Raw genomic sequence first — 23,717 nt, forward strand, 5'->3', positions numbered from 1 at the left:
AAGAGTTAGAATGAAAAATATGAATTTTTGGTCAAAGTTCAACATATTACGTCATCTATAGTCAATCAAAAGTCGTATTAAAAATATATACGAAATATAAGAGTAGAAATAGAAACTATGTAACTGAATTTTTCTCTTCTTAATGATGTGAAGCGATTCTGCTAAGACGCTCGTATTTTTTCCAATTTTTCCGAGTTATTTAAACTTTTTTCGTCTTTTTTCTCCCGCGACTCAACAGAGAATTTTTTAAAAATTATCAACAGTTTATATAAACCTTCCCTACAACAGTCGCTTATAAGAATTCCAGAAGCTTTATAAACTCTACAAGGAAATTTGAAACAACCGCTGAAGAAGACAGCAAAGATGAAAATTAACTGTGACTAAAAATTCATATTTTTTATTATAACTCTTTCCCAAGTTTTTCTATATTTTAATGACCTTCTAAAAAATTACGCGATTTTATTGGATTTATATTTTTGCTGGAGATTGTGAAACGGTATATTTGGAAATAACAAAGTTATTTGATAAAGTTAGAATTTTCATGCAAAAGTTTTTTTTCATTGAAACAATCGAAAAGACTCTATTAGACAAATGATTTTATATTCTATTTGAAGTAGAATAGACATGCTTTCAGAACATCAAAAATTATCTGCGTATTTTTGCGTACGGCTGAGTAATTTGAAATTAAACTAACCCTTGAAAAACCGTTAATGGTTGGATAACTTTTTTTATTTTGAATCATAGCTAGATCAAATGTTCAGCAAAAATGTGTATTTCTGTTTGGCTAATAATTTTGTAGAAGGTATAAAATATGTTGAAAATCCAGGAAAAAAGTTATATTTAAAGTTATGATTTGAGTGAACTTTGCATGTAAAACTTTTTATATCTTTTTAACATAAGAGATAGGAATCCAACACCTTCGACAAAGTTGCTAGTAAAACCATTTTCCACAACTTTTTCGAAGACACTAGCTGTCTATCTCACTGTCCTGAAAAAATAAATTTTCCATATCACTTCTAGGTGAATTAATCACTAAATCGTACATTCTAAAAGAAATACAATAAAATACATAGAAACTTTTCCGAATAAAGTATATCACTAAAATCAAATTTGGAGACGCTATTAATTTTTCGCACGAAATCAGCAAAATAAAACACTGTGCATTGCTTTACTCCAGCCCATTGTAGACTGGTCGACTCTTCTATTTTGTAAAGTCGCGTAACTAGATGCAAAGGACGTGTTATCGAAAGTTCCCTCAATATCAAGAGAAGCGCAGACCGTTGTCTCTTTGTATGTTAGTGATTTCTCGATCTGCGTCACTAATCAGTGTAGAGCAGATTCTCGTCTCGTCCCTGACGGATTGGTCTCAATAACCATCTTTACCGGGCTGTCGTCCGACATCCTTACGACATGCCAAGCCCACCGCAACCTGCCAATCTTAGCAGTGTGGATGGCTCCCCAAGCAGCCCCTGCAGTTCCTGGTTCATTCGCCTTTCCCATGTTCACCGAAGATGGTACGCAACACCTCCGCTCGAAGACCGCAAGGGCGCGTTGGTCCTCCACAAGCATAGTCCACATCTCAGGCCCGTAGACTACCGGTCTGATTAGCGTTTTGTAGATGGTTGATATAGTGCGGCGAGGAATTCTACTCGATCGGAGCTTCCTCCGAAAACCAAAATATGACTTGAACTCGAGGTGGGAGGTTAGCACTGTCTTCTCGTGAACCCCTTCCCTTCTTTTCATGTACTTCCTCTACGATGCATTGATGACCAGTTCAATCCGTTGGGCTTCGGCCTTTAGTCCGATGTACGTATCCGACATCTTCACAAAGGTTCGAGCCACAATATCTATATCGTCAGCGAAGCCAAGCCGACTTTTGGAATGTCTTGCTACTCGTGTTAATCCCCGCCCTTCTAATGCCACCTTCCAGGGCAACAGTGGGCACAAGAGGCCATCACCTTGCCTTAAAACTTTTCAGGTTTTGAAGGGGCTCGAGAGCAGTGGTGGGCACCATTCCGCTAATTCGCTAATTCGCTAATTAGCGACGCTAAAATTCAGTTAGCGATTTAGCGATTTCGCCAATTTTTGAGCTGGTTAGCGAAACTGTTAGCGTCGCTAAAATTTTGGCCTTCGAAACGCTAATCGCTAATTCGCTAAATTTTGTAGAGAAGCGACAATAGAAATATTTAGAAAAACTGTGAATTGCTGATGGCGTACGTAAATTGCTTCGAAAGATGAACATACTTTACTGCGAAAGTTACTTTTGTCAGTTTTTTTACCCTAGAATGGAGTTCCAGTTATCGTACAAGCCACAGGAGCATTTTGAAGAACAAGCACAAGGTCTAGATTGAATTTTCGGCACACCAAGAACTTTGGTAAATTGCAATGCGCTTGAAATTATGACAACTTTGGTTTTACTTTGTTCGATTCAGATAACAATTGAATTTTTATGAAAACATTCCTAAGAGTATCTATTTTCAATGCAAGCTAATTAACTTTTGTTATTCTTGTTTTTACAAAATTAAATATGAGTACCGTTTCGTGAACCTCTTACTGTAAATAGCTTTAAAAAGTAATTGTTTTCGTTTGTTTAACCAAAACAGATCAAAGTGGTCCAAATCTTACAAAACACTCGTATAATATAGCGATATGACTATTTACATATTAAAAAGTTAGCGATTGGCGATTAGCGAAAGTTCCGCTAATGTGGGTTTAGCGTTTAGCGTTTAGCGATTATCGAGCTTAATTTTCCGGTTAGCGACTTAGCGATTAGCGTCGCTAAATTTTCGGTTAGCGGTGCCCACCACTGATGACTATATTCGTTGTTACTTATTTTCTAACATGTTTTGTGTGTTACTTGGAATAGTCCATATCTCAGGCCCGTAGACTACCGGTCTGATTAGCGTTTTGTAGATGGTTGATATAGTGCGGCGAGGAATTCTACTCGATCGGAGCTTCCTCCGAAAACCAAAGTATGAAGTTCTCTGCTAGTATCGTTGTCGGCAGTTCCGGCAGTGAGCCGTACCACCTCGATTTCATCACCACCAACTTGAACTCGAGGTGGGAGGTTAGCACTGTCTTCTCGTGAACCCCTTCCCTTCTTTTCATGTACTTCCTCTACGATGCATTGATGACCAGTTCAATCCGTTGGGCTTCGGCCTCTAGTCCGATGTACGTATCCGACATCTTCACAAAGGTTCGAGCCACAATATCTATATCGTCAGCGAAGCCAAGCCGACTTTTGGAATATCTTGCCACTCGTGTTAATCCCGGCTCTTCTAATGCCACCTTCCAGGGCAACAGTGAGCACAAGAGGCCATCACCTTGCCTTAAAACTCTTCGGGTTTTGAAGGGGCTCGAGAGCAGTGGTGGGCACCATTCCGCTAATTCGCTAATTAGCGACGCTAAAATTCAGTTAGCGATTTCGCTAATATTTGAGCAGGTTAGCGATACTGTTAGTTGTTGTTAACTGTTGTATCGCTAATTCGCTAAATTTTGTAGAGAAGCGACAATAGAAATATTTAGGAAAACTGTGAATTGCTGATGGCGTACGTAAATTGCTTCGAAAGATGAACATACTTTACTGCGAAAGTTACTTTTGTCAGTTTTTTTACCCTAGAATGGAGTTCCAGTTATCGTACAAGCCACAGGAGCATTTTGAAAAACAAGCACAAGGTCTAGATTGAATTTTCGGCACACCAAGAACTTTGGTAAATTGCAATGCGCTTGAAATTATGACAACTTTGGTTTTACTTTTTCGATTCAGATAACAATTGAATTTTTAGGAAAACATTCCTAAGAGTATCTTTTTTAAATGCAAGCTAATTAACTTTTGTTATTCTTGTTTTTACAAAATCAAATATGAGTACCGTTTCGTGAACCTCTTACTGTAAATAGCTTTAAAAAGTAATTGTTTTCGTTTGTTTAACCAAAACAGATCAAAGTGGTCCAAATCTTACAAAACACGAGCAATAAATATAGCGATATGACTATTTACATATTAAAAAGTTAGCGATTAGCGAAAGTTCCGCTAATGTGGGTTTAGCGTTTAGCGTTCAGCGATTATCGAGCTTAATTTTCCGGTTAGCGACTTAGCGATTAGCGTCGCTAAATTTTCGGTTAGCGGTGCCCACCACTGCTCGAGAGTGCTTCCGATACTTGAACTACACACATCACTCGATCCATCGTCGCTTTGACCAACCGCGTTAGTTTGTTCGCAAATCCGTATTCGTGCATAACTTGCCGAACCGCGAATATCTGATCCGTAGTGGCGCGGGCACTCATGAATCCCGCTTGGTAGTGCCCCACGAACTGCTTCGCAAATAATGATAGTCGACAGCAGAGTATTTGGGAGAGTACCTTGTAGGCGGCGTTCAGCAGAGTGATTGCCCGGTAATTGCAGTACTCCAGTTTGTCGCCCTTTTTGTAGATGGGGCATACAATACCTACTCCTCCGGTACTCGTTCTTCCTCCCAAATCTTAACAATGATCCAGTGCATGGCTCTAACCAGTGTTTCTCAACCGTATTTCAACAGCTCGCTGGGGAATTGGTCTACTCCAGCAGCTTTTTTGTTTTTCAGCCGGCCAATCTCCTCCTCCACCTCCAGAAGATCGGGGGCTGAAATTCTATTGTCATCTGTTCGTGCACCAAGATCGATAGCCATACCGCCCTCGCACTCTACTGCATCGCCGTTTAGATGCTCGTCGAAGTGCTGCTTCCACCTTTCGATCACTTGACACTCGTCTGTAAGGAGGTTTCCGTCTGAGCTCCTGCGTATTTCGGCTTGCGGCACGGGAGCTGTTCAGCTTCTCGTAGAACTTCCGTGTGTCGTTAGCTTGGTACAGCACTTTCATCGCTACGCGATCTCGGTCCTCTTGCTAGCGCTTCTTGCTTCGGAGGACTGAGTATTGGCTGTTCCGTGGCTGTCGGTATCATTCGTACGGTGTTGCAGCATTCTCACCCGTGCTGCGTTCTTCTCTTCGACTAACTGTTTGCACTCGCCGTCAAACCAGTCATTTCTGTGATTCGGAGCTCTTGTACCTAGTAGCGCCACAGCAGTGCTACCTATGGCGGATCGGATGCTCCCCCAGCCATCTTCAAGAGTAGCTGTGTCCAGCTGCTTTTCCGTAGGTACGCTTGGGGACCATCGTGCCAGCTCTGTTTACTTGTGTGTTGAGTCCCACGCTGACACCAGGACGTTGAACAGCCGCTTCTCACATAAAGATCAGACGCTGTTTTGAGCCGCACCATCTTGGTGAACAGACACTCGGGTTGGCGAAGCATTTCCTCTCCCGCCAATGATCGCGACGCACCTTCTCACTAAGCTATTGTCAGATGACAACATTGCCCAGGCAACAACAACCAGTTGTGTCCAAGTTTCAACAGGCAGTCTAGTGTAATCATATGACTTGTGGAGGTGTGAAATAGGAACTTGTGAAGGCCGGAGCTATGTTTGACGCTCGTTCCAGGTTGTCAACTCACCATTAGAAGCTTCTGCAGCTCAGCGTTATATTTTGCGAGGGATGCTCTATAGCAGTTGTTTCCAACCAGGGGTCCGCGGCCGGCGAGGGGGCCGCGAAATTCTTAGTAAATTTGACGAGTAACTAAAATCTGTTTTCACATATCTCTGTGAAAACATTTTTTCAATTCTTCTGCGTATCAGGACCAAGACGTGAAACAAATTAGACTTGAAGGACGATATGAAACTGAAAGACGCAGCCTCGTATTGCAAAACCTATACATGAAATTCTTTTGGGAGACAGCGAAGCTTTTTGTGTTTGGTAAAAGGGGCCGCGTAGCCAAAAAGGTTGGGAACCACTGCTCTATAGGCTTCCCAGTTAGACGTAATTTTGGCCCTGTTGAACAAGCGTCTAGCTTCCCAACGAAGGTTGCTAAGACTTTCGTTCCACCAGGGCATATCACGGCAGACTGCCCGTTTTGGTAATGCTCAGTTTAACTGGAACAGTTCAACTGGAGTTCGAATATTTTTGTGACAGGATGTTCTCGAGATGACCAAATGGTCCCTCCTTAAAAAATCTCAATTGGTTTTCTTTGGATTCCTGAAGCGTTCTACTCTCAAACGGGTACCCTTGGCGTCAAATTTAATGTGTCTATAGTCTAATAAACTGGGTTCATCTGAGACATGCCAGTTTTTGACTTTAGGGCTTTGCGGAGGCAAATACCATCTCTTGTGTGCCGTCACTTACACTTACGCTTACTCCTCTTACGATTTTTCGGCGGAACCTTTTTCGCTATGGTGGGAGTGCATCGTGCAGGTGGTAGCGGGGCACTCCCTGAGGAAGTCTCCGAACATACGTTTTTTGTCTTTGCACAACAGCTTTTCGCGTCTGTGTTAGAGGACTTTCTGCTAACCTGTCGCATGCCTGCTTTGTCGTACAGTACTTGTAGTTCAGCAGGGAGCTCTGTCCCGCTATGTGGCTAGCAGGCTGTTGGTCCAGCTCCATCATAAGTTCGACAGTGTTTCCAGTAACGCTGCGATGGCATTCTCGCCATGCACGTGTGAAGAAACCGTCGATCTGATTTTGGAGTAAACGAAGGATTCTCTCATTTGTGGTGCGCAAGTACATTATGAATTTTTGGTCCTTCGACAGATCCTTGATGCGAGGGACACGAAGGTGTGCTCCCTCCCACGGTTTGAGAGAAGACATCGTAGTCTCCAGCCATCTGACTGTGCGTTGTCGACATAATCAAGTTGTAGGATACCGTTATTTAGTCGGCAATTCCTAAACATGGACTTGCTGGCAGGTAATTCCTGGTCCGCAATGCAGTCCAGAATGGCGTCGCGAATAGTTTTTAACTGTCCAGCGGTAAGTAGAAATGAAGTGATCGAGAGGCTTGTGGCCTCCAGCATTTCTCTATAGGATACCCCTGACGTTTGTCGCGGTGCAGATGGCTTCTCGCGTGCCAGGTCTCGAGGCTTTTTGCTCATAGTGCTCTTGACGCATGTGTTTGGCGAAGCCGTCTCAGTCAACCGCTATCTCTTGTTTGCGACCTGACGTGAGCGGTCAGTGACCCAGGCTTTGCAGTTTTTTCAAACGCCGCCGTTGCGATTGGAGGTGCCGTTTGACAGCAGCATGAGGTGACTTAGGCTTCCTCTTGTCATTCGACTGTGTCCCCGATTCGGGAAGACTGTCCGTCGGGCTCTCCTTTTTCCCGCTGGGCGGTAGCTTAACGCAGAATGTTACAATACTGAAGGGCGTCAGGTATTCCACAGCTTCCATTTGTATCTCTCGGCACGGGTCGCATTACACCTTAGCCGTTAGCCGTTAGGGTTTATCCATTGATTTTTTACGAAACAGCCATGGTTGAAAGCTTTTACAATCATCCTCCTTTCCAGGGGCATTGAACCCTCCAATTCTCAATGATAAAAGTCTATTCGTACAGGCCAAACTAAACTGAAGAGAACCGTCACAGGCGGAGTTAATCTAAATCAGGTATCCGGATAATTCCAATGATAGAGAACAACGTTTTTCTACAAAATTGCTTGAAATTAACGGGGCTCATTTCAGAACAATTTTGTTTTCTGTCTATAAATATTTAAAAGTTAGACACTTGATTTCATGGAAAACACTTGACATTTGATTTCATGGTCACATCAATTTTTGATAATTTTTAAATAAGCGCTTCATCATATGAGCAAGATCGCGCCAAATGACCTATGGTCGAATATCGACCATTTTTGAATCGAATGAAACTTTGCACACGTATTTGGCTTAGCAAACTGAGCATTTTTCACAGGTGGAGAGATTTTTCACACCCATGAGTTACATTCTAAAAGGGCGTATGCCTTTTGGTATAGGTTTTAATCGAAGCATTGTAGCCAAGAAACCGTTGGTTGTATAGAAAAACTGTCTGAGAATGAGTTGTAGCGAATCGAAAATGAATCATAAAAAAAATATACACTGTACAAAAAAAAATTTTTTTTTGACCAAACAAAATTAAAAATAAACATTAAATTTCAATTTTCAAAAAATAGAAAATTTTTTTTTTATTTTTTTTTTAAAGAAACTTGACGTTAATACGCAACTTTAAAAAAAAGTCCAGGATGGAGAAATAAAAATAATTTTTTATGATAGATTAATTTTTTGATGAAAATTCTTATTCAAACATTTTTCAAAATATTTGTATTCTGATGATTTTAAAAGATGCAGAGAGGCATTTTGAATCAAAAAAGCTCTTGGTAGTAAACATTCTAAAGGCATTGGTTTTTATAATTATTTAGGAAAATACACGTTTTTCTTAATTTGTCCATGGTTCTCCAGCAAAAACCATACGTTCATTGAAATGCTTGATCAAAAATATGCAATTCATTCTTTGACAACAAAACGATTGGATTAATAACTCAAGCGCTAAACCTTAGCCTACATACACGTTCCCCCTTGCCGAATGTTTTATAAAAAACCTAAATTAATCCACCTAGCGGTCAGACCCAGCCTTTCTCAAGCAAACTTTTATTTGTTTAAATAGATTTACATAAACGCTTCAATCCTTACTTTACTTTACTTTTTTGGCTAACGGACCGTTCACCGGTCTAGGGCCGAACGAATTAGAGATGTCCAGCTCCAACGCTTCAATCCAATAAATGTATATTCACTCTTCAGGTTCTAAAATATTGATGTTGTAATCTATACATATAAAAATGTAGTCCGGTCTGTCTGTCTGCTTGATTCATATAGGGTCGAAAACTACCGAACCGATCGACATAAAAAATTTGTATGTGGTGGTTTTTGGTCCCGATAAAGGTTCCTATGATAGTTTGAGACCTTTCCCTCTTCTGGAAAGGAGGGGTCCTATACAAATGAAACATACATTTCTGCACAACTCAAACCAAGCAAATGAAACCGAATTTGGCATGTGGATGTTTTAAAGGGTAATAAATAGTCCATAATGGTTCGACGCCCCTCCCTCTTATGGAAGCACATGTTTCTGCACAAATTTCTGCACATCTCGCGAACTAATCAATTAAATGTAACCATATTTGGCAGGTGAATGTTCTTAGTGGTAACAAATATGTTCCATAATCGGCCTCAGGCAACATATTGGATTGTAAGCTTGCAAATTCCGGTTTCTGAAAAACAGCGAAAAATGGCCGATTTCCACCCAATATAATGATATCCGGATAAAGAAAGATACACAGTAGCTAAATTCGACCATTTACCATTTTGAATTCTAAGATGCCGACTTGCGGTTTCGGAAAAACAGCGACAAACGACCAAATACCACCCAATATGAGTATTTTCGGAATCGTTATGATGCACTGGAGCAACAAATCGACTTCAGACACCATTATGAATTGTAGGATGGCAACTTGTGGTTTTTGGAAAACAGCCAAAAAATGGCCGATTTCCGTCTAACATCTAGGATCTAGAATGATACACAGCAGCTGAAATCGACCACAGACACCGTATTGGATTATACGTTGGCGACTTCCGGTTCCTGGGAAACAGCGGAAAATGATCGAATTACATCCAATATGGGTGTTTCTTCAACCAGAATGACGCTCAAAGGCCAGAAATTATCTTGTATACCATTTTGAAATCCAAGATGGCGACTTCCAGTTTGTGAAAAACAGCCTAAAATAACTATGTACCATCCAATATAAGTATCTTTGGAACCAGAATGATGCAATGAGCTAACAATTGACCTCAGGCACCATTTTGAATCGCTAAATGGCAACTTATAGGAAACAGTCGAAAATGACCAAATAATACTCAACATGGATATTTCCGTAATCGAGATGATGCATAGAAACCAAACATGACCCTTGACACCATTTTGGATTTAAAGACGACCACTGTTAGTTTTTGGAAAACAACCAAAATAACTAAATACCGAATACCACCCAATATGAATATACTCAGAATAAGAGCGATGTACAGAAGCCAAAGAGAGATGACTCGTTCGTATGACACTAGTTATGTTCAAATAAGTCATGTAATCTTTGAAATAATATACTTTCGTTGTTTTATTCACAATTTAATACATAACGGTGGCTAAAGTTCAATTATAATCAAATGAAATGGGAACGTACAGGGCAGCCAAACTTTGAAACCACGTGTTCAATCATAATTCATCAGTTAACCCTTAACTAGCCCGCTCATCTGATAATAATATTGATCAAATCTGTTGTGTAGTTTCTGAGATAATGAAGTTTCGTGATTTTCACATTTTGGTACTTTACAGACGAAGTTACAGTCCGATTACAGTAAAATTCAATAGGGTGTTACAAGGCAGCTAGACTTATTAGTTGACACTAATTTTGTGGAAATCGGGTCAGCCATCTCTGAGAACAGTGAGTGAGTTCAAGTAGTCTTCGGAATATGTTCCTTTTCATAGCTGGATTTCATATTTTTAAACACAACAGGCAAAGTAATAGTCTGATTGCAAAACAAATCAATAGGATCTTATGGGGCAACTAGGCCTTCCATTTGACACTGATTTTATGAAAATCGGTTCAGTCATCTCTGAGAAACATGAGTGAGATTAAGCAGTCTTCAAAACACGTTTCTTGTCATAACTTTTGAACCACAAGTTCAATCTTTATGAAATTCAAAAATTAAGGGTATTTCAGGTAGCCCGTTTATTTGAAATCAATTTTGTTCAAATCGGTTGTGTAGTTTTTGAGATAGTGATGTTTCATGATTTTTACATTTTGATACATAACCTCTAAACTAAAAATCCGATTACAATGAAATTTGATAGGGTCTTATGGGACAACGAGACCTTTCATTTGCAATTAATTTCATGAGAATCGGTCCAGCCGTCTCTGAGAAAAGTGAGTGAGAATAAAAATCTGCACATACACACACACATACACACACACACACACACACATACAGAAAATGCTCAGCTCGTCGAGCTGAGTCGAGTGATATATGCCATTCGGCCCTTTGGAGCACTTTTATACTTTCGGTTTTGCAAGTGATTGCTATACCTTTCTAGGAGAAAGGCAAAAAATATGTTTGTCGTGCAACACTACCTACTTGTTTACTAATAATAACTGTTTGTAAAGTACGCAACCAATAACTACTGGGTTACCTATAATATCTGTTTTTGTATATAAATACGATTGCACTACTCCAGATGTGTTAGTAACAGTTTGCATTTGGTCGATTAAATTTTCGCGTATTTCCAGGTGATTTGAAATGATTTTGCTCATATACAACAACTTTGTAAAAAAAAGTTTTTCTTTAGATTATTGTTATAGAGCTCTAGATCCAAACTTCCCCCTTAATCCAGAGTTAGCAATATTAGGTCGTCTTTGGGCGTTTTTAGAGCTTTCCAGAGAGTCGTTATCTTAGATTGGCAAATCATGTTCTAGTCTCAAGATGTCAACTTGCTGCCTCCGGACATAACCAATGACCATTATCAATTATATCCCTTCTCTCTTTATGATCAGCTTTTTTGTACCGGATACACGTATGCTAGGTTTGGTGAAAATCGATTCAGGCATTTCAGAGCTACGGTGGAACATTGATGTGATTTGGAATTTTCTCCTGCAAATTTTGATTGATTAGGAAAATAGAATCGAAATCACAGCGCCTTAAAAATGTTCAGCATGTTAATGCTTTGAAATCGATTAACTCAAGGTTTTTCTAGAAATGATTTAGTTATTTAAACTCAACTCAAAACTCATTTCACGGAAGAATGCCAGAATTGCTCTTGTCACCTTTACGAAATCAAGACAATTGAACGGTGTTTGAATAAAATAACGTTTTAAAATACACTTTCGTAGTAAGGCTTGTTTGTGAGTTGAGGTAATTTATGCACGTCATCAGCAATTCCTATTTCCCCCCTCTGCAAATTCAGAGCATTATCAAATAGCGTTACGAACGCTGCTAACAGTTCCACTAACCAACTCATAAATTAACGAGATCGTTTATTCTATAACAGAAAATTAGCGGTACTAACTGGCGAATTAACTGAGTGCCGCTCACATTTTAGAGCACAGTATTTAAAATGTTATTGACAACTTTTCCCCCCAAAATGTTCAATATTCTTATAATCCAGAGTATGCAAGAAGCCATCTAACTTACAAAGTTCCACTGCTGATAGAGTGCCGCCATGTCCGCAGACGAGCTTGCATGACGATCAATTGTTCATGAGTTTCCAAACGGAATTTCTCTTTTTAATATCTTTACACAAGTACAACAAGCTCCATTTATCTCGTACACTTCCACCTTCAATTTCAATCGGAAGCTCAGTATTGGCATTCTCAGCAGAAACCGAAAGTGTGTCCCGTGCTCTGAAAGTGCCTCCCGCAACAACAAGCAGCAAATCCACAACGGTTGTAATTGAGGTTATGCTCGCAACCGTACACCTTTCTCTACGTGAATTGTAACGGGCAACGGCGCGCTCGCGACCAGTTTCGATTCGCAACGCAACTAGTTACGGTGCAAGATGCGAAGAAAAGAAGTGCAACGGCAGCGAATGAAAAAAAAAACCTATGGCAGAACCGGCAATGGAAATGCAGTTCAAACAACCGGTAGGTCCAGCCGGAGAACACATGCATGCGTACGCTTATGGGTGTTCAGTCTGCACATTTCTGTGGGTTTTCCTCCCGCTGTGAAAACACACCTGTCGTCAGCTAATTTTCCTCCATCTTGCGGTAATGCTGTACTGCGGGGAGTCGCGACAAACTAGCTTCCCGTAGCATGCCAACTTTCTCGCAGTTGCGCATATTATTTGCATTATGGTCGTAGCAATTAAATCCGATAGGGTGATGTGGCATACCGTCATTGATGAGCCACGAAGAGGCATCGGACGATCGCAAAACACGGTGGTGAAAAAAGCGCGAAAACCTAATTTGCCCAGTTTGATTTGGTGTAAGAAAGCATTGTCTGTCGAGTGAAGTTTTCGTCGTTCTGTTTGACGCTAATTGACTTATAATTGATTGTAGCGTTGAACGAAACTGACAAGAGAAATCAGATTTTGGTCATTAGGTTGTACATTTTTTTCAACGTAGAAAAGTTGCATACTTGGTTGAAATTGGTTAAATAAACATTCATCAGAAGAAAACGTAACATTATCGATGTAGCAGCTTCTTTCGTGAAGGGCCAAAAAGCTGCCAATGATCACTGATTGATTTATTCCTTCAACCAGGGAGTGTTTCCCCTGGCCGGGTAGCGTGAGCTATTACGCAATTAGCAACCCTACGATTAAAACTGCTGCACAGTGGCGCAATTACAGGCCATAGACTCCGAATGGAGCAATTTGCAAATAGCGTATGAAGTTTAATTTTCGTAATCCGGCTTTGCCAGCCGGCGAATTGCGATTATGCACGACCCAGTTTTTCGGGCAAGAAACAGAAGGAAATCGAGCCTCATCTCTGCTGCCGGCGGGAAACTCCCGTTGGCCTTCGGCCAGGCAGTAATTATAGTCTGTTCAAATCTGTTGCACTGCAGCAGTTGCGAATCCGAAAAAAAACAGGTACTAAACAGTAGTGTAGTTTAAATCAATAACCCAAGTAAAAGGTGTTTTTTTTTTCTTCTAAACATTCGTATCCATTATTGCTAATCGATCGTCCACCGCGGTCCCGCTGGTTGACGACTGTGGCGCACTGATTGACGTTATTCGTAGCCTCCGAACTCGCTTCCTGCCAGTTGAAGTAAAAGCCAAAATAGCGCTCTGACAGCGAACAACCCGAGAGACCGCCATTAGGCGCAATTATCACAGCAACTGGAGCCTATAATACATGGAAAGAACTTTTGTGCTTGCGGTGAATTGTTTTTTTTTGCGTACTGCTCCCTTACGTTCGTGAACCTACAAAAGAACCAAAACAGAGAAGGAACTCATTTCCCCCCTCCCCCAGATTGGGTGGAAAACCAGACAGTATGTTATCTGCTAATATTTGTGTTTCTTTTCCGTCCCCGTTGCTCTGCGGGTATTGTGTTTGTTTGAACAGCTGAAACGAAGAGCTACAGCCAAGCCAGCAAATAATCTTTTATATTTAGTTGATGAGCAAGTGACAGGAGAGCGGCGTTTATTCCAGCGTGCATGCTGATAGTGAAACTGAAAATGAAACTGTTTAGCAACAGGTTTGCGGCGCGAAGATGCACTCAACTTATGGCGGTTGCCTTCGTAATGGTAAGTGAAAAGTTTAGCATTGTAGTTCTATATTGGGAGGTGTAATTTCATTTTATTTCTCCGGGTTAGGCTGGGAGACTTCGATGCCTGTAGTAGTGAGGAACCTCGATTCGCCTGACAATTGGTAGGATGATGTTATATTCCATAGCGTGTTTGATACGGAGCCCCTCGATTTCCCTCTGACTGGTTTTGAGACGAATATTGATTACTTTTCCTCTAATAGAAAATGAATTAATTGTGAACAAATAATGGCGAACTTAAGAAATACGTCATTTTCGAACCAAATAATTATATCAAATAATTAAATGTCATATTTTAAAGTTGAAGTTTTCAAGGCTGTAACCGACCGATTAGTCTAAAATAAATTTTTCCTAATATTTATCACGATTTTAGTAAATATTAATGACCCTATCACGATCAACAAATGATTTTCCAGCAGCCATAAAAAACTCTATTTCCGATACTGAACCCAATGACGATGCGAAAAGTGATGCTTTATCCGTTAGGTACCTACTAGCATTTAAATTTTTTAACCTACTTTGTAATGCTGAATACAATTGCATGCATTTGACTACAATGGAGTCCTTCTTTTCAAGTCCACCGGCGATCAATGTCGATCATTGAGATCACTTAATTCGAACCCAGTGGCGTAGCGTGACCGGGTGACACTTCGGGGCGGGAAATTTGGGTGTCACTCTCACCAGGTTGCTGTGATATCATCTTGTAACTAAAAATGGGGTCCTACACCCAACGCAAACGGGGAATATTTTATTACTTTTGGGCAATTTTTTATTACTTTTTGTGTCTTATGACTGCGCATTATACACAAAAAGTAACAAACAAAAAGTAATAAAAATTATGTCGGCCACACGCTTGTATGTGTTTCTGCAGGAGAACATACAGCCAAGCACCGCAATGCATGTGTTGGCAAGACTTCACTCGCTGCATTTGTATTGATGCAACGATCTGGTTCATTTTTGTCTCCCTTCATCAACACATAATCAGAATCTCAACCGTCAACCTCAAATGTCCAATTAGAAACACTTTCGTTTCGTCCCCCAGTGTTTACTTGAAATGGAAATATGTAATACTGTCTGACCAGAGTTGCCAAAGTTGCGAATATTGTTCTGGATGGGCACGAGTTTTGTATATTCAAACAGGTCCAAATGAGTTTCCATGAACCAATGATTATGTGCTGTAAATAGCTTGCAAGAAAGCGAATGTTTTTTTTTTCTCTAACGCAGTTTACAGATCGTGATGTCATTTTAAGGCGCATTTCAAGTCTTTGAAATCATCAACGTTTGCATACTCTATGACGGGGAAAATGTTGCTTGGCAGCTCTTGTCATATTTTTTCGCTACTCCGTATGCATACAACAAGCGAACTAATACACGCCCACCGGATGAATTGGAGATTGAAAAAACTTGTAACATGTGCAACTTATGCGACGGTGTGTGATTTTTTTTTGACTTGAGGTGGAAAGGGAGCATTTTTCGACAGAAAAAACGTTGCATGTGGTTGAAACGACCATTATTAGATAGTCGTACTCTCATAACATGTGCTAAATATATGACAGTATGTGTTGTTACTTGACTGGGGAAGAATTTTGTTGCTTTTTAAGTAATGGATTTGTTACCTAAAAGGTAATTTTGCGCTATTGCTTCTAAAGTAATAAGGAAAAGTTTTGCGTGTAAAGTTTTAAACGGCTTTCAGATTTTTATATATCAGCTGGAAAAGTGAAATTTTTTGAGCAAAACGTGATTTTAAAAAAATGTTTATCGTTTTCCTTCGATTTTTAAATGAAGGATAAAAAACTGCTCGAAATGCCTTAAATGACAGTTCTCTCATATACCCTACATGGGCGAAACGTCATCTAAGACCTTTCGAGCAGTTTTTCTATTTTTCATTTTAAAATCGAAGGAAAACGATTAACATTTTTTAAAAATCACGTTTTGCTCAGAAAACGCGGCTTTTTCAAATGATATATAAAAACTGGTATAGCTTTAGGACCCAATTGTGAGAGCTAGCACGTCCGTTTTCAATTGGGTTGTTTAGCTATTCACGGATTTCTGATTTTTATATATCAGCTAAAAGAGTGTAATTTTCTGAGCAAAACGTGATGTTTTTAAATTTTATATCATTGTCCTCCGATTTTTAAATGAAGAATAAAAATCGCTCTAAATCGCTACAATGACAGTTGGTATATGGGCGAACTGTCATTGTAGCGATTTCGAGCAGATGTCAAGCAGTTTAGAATCGTGATTTAAAAACTGATGGACAACGTTAGAAAATTTTTGAAAATCAAGGTTTGCTTAGAAAAAGCAACTCTTTTAGATGATATGAAAAACTGATACAGCTAAACAACCAAATTGCACTTAATCTATCAATTTTTGAAAAATTGGTTGAGATTATACTCTTAGGAGCAAATTTATATAATTTTCGAAGGTTTCACCGCGACCTCCACCTAATTGATAATTATTCCCACGGATGTCACGCTTTTGAAGGTGACACGTATGAAAATTTCCCTCACGGGTGTGACCCCCTAGAGGGTGACACTGGGGGCGGACCGCCCCCCCGCACCCCCCCCCCCCCCTACGCCAGTGCTCGAACCGCAGGAAGAAACTTTGAGGGGAAAAACGTCACTCGTCAGCATGATGTTAGGCAGCTGAAGGAGAATTGGGGTCTAAACATTATTTTCGAACATGCATGACAGTATCGCTCTCACAAACGCAAAAAATATAAACAAAATATATGAACGATAACGGCAGAAATAGAATACTTTACTGCGTAGTTTTCATTGTAAATTTCTTTGATTTCAAAGCTAAACATACACAGAAAAAAATTCTGAATATTACACGTCACGTAAAATATTCTCTTACCACGGTTTTGTTTGAAAATTACGTGCAATATCATTTAATTTTGTATGGAATGTTTTGAAATTTTCTATCATAAGCGAGGTAATTCTTTACATGCGATTCAACATAAAGTTTTCTTACTGTGTACACTTTCAGTGTCAATCATCCTTATTACTTAATAAATCCTTTCACATTAACATTCAATTTGTATTCAATTGGAGCTCTGGTCCATACTGGATCGGGCGTGCACAAATCTGTATCTGTATCTCCGATCATTGTCCACGCCCTTAGAGAACACCCAATCTAATTAGCGTTTTGTAGAGATTGCACACAAACTCGTCGACTATGTTGATTACGTGTGTGGGAGTTCGTATGCATGGCATTTCTGGAGGATCTGCCGTATGGTAAAGATTCGGATCGTCATAGACCGTCCTTCCACGGTGCCGGCCTGATGGCTGTCCAAAAATCTGTTAGCTAGCAGTGAGAGTTAGCGGAAGATGATTTGGGAAAGCACTTTGTAGGCTGCATTCAGGACGGTGATAGCAATTTGGTGCCTTTCTAAGAGATAGTGTTTATAATCTCATTTTTCCATTCCTCCGGTAGTGGTTCTGTATCCCAAATTCTTGCAATCAGCCGGTGCAAAAAGGTGGCCAGCTTTTTCGGGCCCATCTTTATAAGCTCCGCTCCGAGGCTATCCTTCCGTTTTTCAGCTGCTTGATGGCATCCTTAACTTAGGCTAACGTTGGGACTGGCATATCTTCTACATTTGTCGCACGGAGGAGATCGCTTTCTCTGCCACCATGGTCCTCTGCATGGGCGCCTTTTAGGTGTTCGTCGAAGTGCTGCTTCCACCTTGCGGTCATCTCAGGATGGTCCATCTGAATACTACCATCTATATCCCGGCACATTTCAGCTCGCGCCACAAAGCCTTTGCGGGATGCGTTGAGTTACTGGTAGAACTTTGCGTTCTCTGAAAATGATGCAGCTGTTCCAGCTCTGCATACTCCTCCTACTCCAAACAGCGCTTTTTCATCCGGAATTTTTTTCATCTGGGGCATCTGTTTCTGTCTGTGTCTTTCTAGATTCTGATGAGTGACACTACGCACCTTAGCCGCCCGCGCAGCGTACTCTTCATCCACAACCCTCCTACATTCGTCGTCGAGTCACTTTTTTCGTTGTGTTCGTCCCACATGCCCGATGACGTTCTCCGCTACGCTGTTGATGGCTGTTTTGATGTTTTGTTCTAAAAGTCCTCGGAAGGAAGTTCCTCCGCTGGTCCTCTTCCGGCAGCGCAATTTCGTGCGAAAACTCGAAGTTTTCGGCGAAGTTAGACTATTTGAGTCGTGCGAGATCTAAGCGAGTGGGCGTCGATACCGAATTTTGTTTACAACGGAGAATTTTGGGCACATCTTAACCATCACCAGGTAGTGGTCCGTGTCGTAGTTAGCACTCCTGTGTGTTTCTGTCTGAATTGATGACCTTCAGGTGTATTTGTGTAGAAAATTGTGCTGGAAGCATACTGCACGCTGCACACGGCCTTGTTCTTGGAGGCGGCAAAGTTGATAAGTCTTAGACCCATTTCGTTGGCCAGCTGGTGCGCGCTGAACCTTCCAATCACCGGTTTGTATTTCTCCCCATGGCCAACCTGAGCGTTGAAATCCTCGATGACGATCTTGATATCATGTTATGGGCAGTGGTCGTATTCACGCTTCAACTGGGCGTAGAATTCATGCTTCTGCTTGTCGTCTTCGGTACTTCCGAGGTGCAATTTTATGATGCTGATGTTGAAGAACCGGCCTTTGATTCTCAACCTGCACCTTCGAGGGCTGATTGGTCACCACCCAATCACTCGTTTCTGCATCTCGCCCATCACTATAAAAGCTGTTCCCAGCTCATGTGTCTTGCCGCAGCTCTGGTAGAAGGCATGACCATCCTGGAGCGTACGTACCATGGAGCCACCTGAATTTCTATACTCCGATGAGCACTTGTGTGCTCCCTTGGAAATTGACAGACCGGCAGTTCCACGTCCCAAGTTAGGTCCACGGGGGATGCAATTCTCTCCGTCACCAGAACGGCTGAGGTTGCAATCCAACGCAAAAGAAGGGGCATTCGTTACTGCGCGATCGTCACGCTCGACGTGAAGAACGCGTTTAACAGTGCCAGCTGGGACTCCATAGCCTTAGCGCTACAGAGTCTCAGAGTGCCGACGCCGCTGTACAAGATTCTGGGTAACTACTTTCAGAATCGAGTGCTAGTGTATAACACAAACGAGGGTCAGAAAAGCGTCCCAGTTACCGCAGGTGTACCGCAAGGTTCCGTCCTGGGTCCGGTACTGTGGAATGCCATGTAAGACGGCGTGTTAAAACTAACACTCCCTCCAGGGGTGGTGATCGTGGGCGTCGCCGACGACATAACTCTTGAGGTCTATGGCGAGTCAATTAGAGAGGTAGAGTTGAAGGCCGCGCTATCCATACGCGTAGTGGAAGACTGGATGCACTCCAGGAAACTGGAGCTAGCGCACCATAAGACTGAAGTTATTGTTGTAAATAACAGAAAGTTGGAGCAGGAGGCATCGATCAGTGCTGGTGCATGCACTATCGCCACAAAACGCTCCCTGAGGCTTCTGGGGGTTATGATCGACGACAAGCTCACGTTCGGGAGCCACGTCGATTATACCTGCAAGAAAGCTTCCATGGCTGTGGCGGCGCTATCTCGCATGATGGCAAACAGCTCGGCGGTCCGTAGCAGCAGGCGCCAAGTCCTTGCTAGCGTGACTACGTCTATACTCAGGTATGGAGGACCAGTGTGGTCCAAGGTATTGAGTACCTCGTGCCATCGCGGCAAACTCGAGAGTACGTACAGGCTATTGTGCCTAAGGGTCGCGTGCGCAAACCGAACAGTGTCGTATGAGGCGGTTTGCGTCTTGGCTGGCATGGTGCCCATCAGCATCATCGTCAAAGAGGATGTAGAGTGCTTCGACCAACGCGACACGAGGGGTATACGCAACACCATACGGTCATCTTCAATGGCCAGGTGACAGCGGGAGTGGTCCAACACTACGAAAGGTAGATGGACACACCGACTCATTCCAGAGTTAGCATGCTGGATTTATAGGCGCCATGGGGAAGTAACCTTCCATCTGACACAGATCCTGTTAGGCCATGGCTGCTTTAGGCAGTACCTACATAGGTTCGGGTACGCCGAGTCCCCTATGTGCCCCGCATGTGTTCTTCACATGTCCGCGTTTCGAGCGGATAAGGTACGAAATGCTGGAAATAAGTGGGACGGACACCACGCCAGAGAACATCGTGCGTAGGATATGCAAGAATAGGGAAATCTGGGATGCGGTCATCGAGGCTACATCGCAGATCGTTAGTATTCTGCAGGGCACCAATCGACGGGAAACCATCGATGTGCCCCAGTTAGTTAACGGTTAACTAACTGGCCTGTATGGGCTGCTCTGCTACCCATAGAGGTAAGTGCAAAAAGCACGACTGGCCCTCTCCCTGAAGTAATGCCTAACGGCGGTCCCGGGGAGACCAAGGGCTTTAGCTGTTCAGCTTAAGGTTGCTCAGCATGAGTAAAAGCAGACGTCCCGAGTTTCCAATCGTTAGTCCGTTTTCATCGTGTGGGTCTGTGCTGATTGTTCCAGTCCGAATGCCTGCGTATCTCGTGCATTACTTGTGACCTGCACACCAACCCCCTGTTTCGGCCGCTCCTAACCTGGAGGACAGACGCAGTTTTGAGCCGCTCCTAACATGGAGGATAGACGCTCGAAAACTCTGAGGAGCCCTTCTTCCTTGTCAGCATACGACGAAATTCCCATCTTCTCTTGATTTCTTGTATCCCAGCTTGCACCGCGTGGAGGTTGGGATGGGAGTAGCTGGATAAGGGGCTGAGGACCATATGTGGGGTTTATTTTAGTCATGTAGGTGCACTTGGTATCGATGGTACGCCTCACCCAGCCGTTAACCTGGCCTGTAAATTTGTTCTAAACGCATACTACAAAAATATAGGAATACAGAAATTTTTCGTATTTTTCACATTGATTATCTTTCAAAATAATCGGTTCCTAACATTAAAAACTTGGCTGGTATTTACCATACTTATATATTATCAGGTTAAATCGAACATTCAAATGTAAAACATTTATTACATTTATTACAACGCAATCTACTTTCTTACCAAGGTACTCCCCTCATTTGATATATGCTTAAGAGACACATGATGGTCTCTAGGTACGATGCTGGCCTAACAAACCAGTCGTCGTAGGTTAGAGCCTCGGATCGGGAGAGACTGTTAGTGTCAGTAGGATCGTAACGCTAACCCTCCAATCCCCAATTGTCCTGTACACTAAACAGTCGGCTGCGAAGTCTGTGTATAAATAAACAGAAGGCCAAGTTCCGAATCGAAATGTAGCACCCCAAGGCATCTATCCTTGTGAGAAAGAGCACAACAGTTTACAGTTTACAGTTCCGATTTCGCTTTGGTGATTTTTCTAAGCTATTCAGATACACACGTAGTAGCGAAACTCATCTCAAGCAAGTGCGTCACTTTGCCCACCGATACGAGAGCAGTTTTTTTTTGCAGTGAAAGATATTATCCTAAAAAAACAATATCGCACGCTTAGCCTTGGAGCTAATAGCGGTCTCGATCAACTAGATTAGTTGAGAGAACTCGTTATCGATATTGTTTTTGGTACATTTTGCATGTGTAGGATAAGTACAACGATACACCGTGCCCCAGTGCTGAGTTGAGAAAATTTCAAGCTCGAAAAGATCCTCGACTCGATCGGGAATCGAATCCGATATCACAACCGTGTGGGAGAGCTAGCCGACCGACATCGCTAACCACAGAGTCACGGGGACCACATAAAGAGATATTATCCTACACGCTAGTGATTCTCTGAGAAGAATTGACAAGCCTGCTTTCATTAATCGTAAGGATAGGCGCCAACTTCGGGGGAGGGCAAGGCACTTTTTGACCCCTTCCCCAAAATTTTTCCCGAGGGACAACGTATCGTTTTGCTCCCTGAATAATTCTAGAAAGTTGGGGTCTCTTTTTTAGTTTTTTTGGAAAGTTTAATTTGTTACTTTCAAACTTCACAGCCCACACACCATTTTGCAAAATTGTGGTCAAGACAATGCATTTCTAAAATCAGGCAAATAAGATTTTTTGGAAGTTCTTTTGCCCCTCAATAAGTCCATGAAGTCGGCGCCAATAATCGTAAGCGTTTGAAGTGCTCACGTTATTTGCTATGGGATTAAAATGTTAAAATGGGATTATTCGAAGGTGACAACCGGTTCTTTAGGGAGCAAATGGTAATCAAAAATCGTAAGTGTCCTTGATCTATTCCGTGAAAGTTAAAATATCTGAATGGGATAAGGTTGAAATGTATTTTTGGTTGAATAACAATGATTATGCTCCCCGCGTCGAACACTCGACAGAAACGGACGTGCAAAGTGGTCGTTCTATTACAATCCGGTCCGTGTGTACGAATAGCCAAACAAAAGAGTGTATTATTCGCGCTAAAGGCCAACTAGATTGTGAGTTGTGTCGATACGTTCTGTACCCGGCTCACAACTTTGGCTGTATTGGTGCAAAATACCAGCTGCAGTTTTGATCTGTGCACCGTGAATAGATCTTTTTAATCCAAGCCCATCAGTTGACAGTCGAGTCCGTGTCGCTGTGCTGAGTGATCTCACACCCGGCTCACTGCTGGTGGCTGTATTGGTGCTGCTGTACTGGTGCTGCTGGCTGCTTTGGGTGCAGCTTCGAACGATCGGACAACCACTGCTGGAAAGAAGAAGTAAAGAGGTACGTGTTCTTGTCGGCGCTAGTGCGCTAGTGCGCTACATTTAGCGCAATGGATATAGATCCCTCGCCTCCCGTGCCACCATCCCCGAACCCCCCTGACCCTGACCCTTCAGTTACCCCCTCCCCTGTTCATTCTCCAGTCCCCCCTCGCCCCAGGCTTTACCCGGACGGATCTCAACAGGGCAGCTATACTGTTTATTTTCGTCCAAAGGCAGGAGTGAATTCAAAGCGTTTAAACATACTGCAAATTGCTAAAGACCTGACGAAGGGGTACAAGGCCGTGACCGAAATTTCCAAGGTCCGACCTAACAAGCTCCGTGTCGTGGTCAGTGATCTGGCACAGGCCAATGCTATCGCTTGCTCTGAGCTCTTCACACGCGAGTATCGCGTTTACATACCCGCACGAGACGTGGAGATCGACGGTGTCATAACCGATTCGAGTCTGTCTGTCGAGTGTATCCTAAAAAGCGCAACCGGTTGCTTCAAAAATACCGAAACACAGGCGAAGATTTTGGATTGTAAGCAATTGCGGTCCATGTCTCTCGTCGGCGGTAAAAAAGTTTACACTCCGTCAGACTCGTTTCGCGTTACGTTTGCCGGATCTGCACTCCCTAGCCACGTCTCGATCGACCGGGTTCGTCTGCCTGTGCGATTGTATGTACCCCGTGTTATGAATTGCACCAATTGCAAGCAGTTAGGCCACACAGCCGCCTACTGCTGCAATAAGGCACGATGTAGCAAGTGTGGGGAGACTCATGCGGAAGATTCTTGCAGTGTTAATGCTGAAAAATGTATTCACTGTGGGGAAAACCAGCATGAGCTCTCCACATGCCCGGTGTACATGCAGCGCAGAGATAAAATCAAGCGGTCACTTAAGGAGCGTTCAAAGCGTTCTTACGCTGAGATGCTGAAGAAGACCGTGACCACTTCTACCATAA

At 42.3% G+C, this 23,717-nt stretch overlaps 1 protein-coding gene across 5 annotated transcripts in view; it reads left to right on the top strand.

Annotated features, from left to right (window-relative positions):
- LOC129731861 (uncharacterized) overlaps positions 1-23,717 on the top strand; it is a 68,962-nt gene that overhangs the window by 10,661 nt on the left and 34,584 nt on the right. For 3 of the 5 annotated variants that reach the window (XM_055692212.1, XM_055692214.1, XM_055692213.1), the window contains exon 2: positions 13,926-14,107. In XM_055692212.1, coding sequence (XP_055548187.1) covers positions 14,018-14,107 — 90 coding nt within the window. In that variant the 5' untranslated portion in view covers positions 13,926-14,017. The remainder of the gene's footprint in view (positions 1-13,925; positions 14,108-23,717) is intronic. The other 2 variants (XM_055692215.1, XM_055692216.1) reach the window with 1 other exon arrangement.

Source organism: Wyeomyia smithii, chromosome 3, assembly GCF_029784165.1.
Source record: "Wyeomyia smithii strain HCP4-BCI-WySm-NY-G18 chromosome 3, ASM2978416v1, whole genome shotgun sequence".
Lineage (NCBI taxonomy): Eukaryota > Metazoa > Arthropoda > Insecta > Diptera > Culicidae > Wyeomyia > Wyeomyia smithii.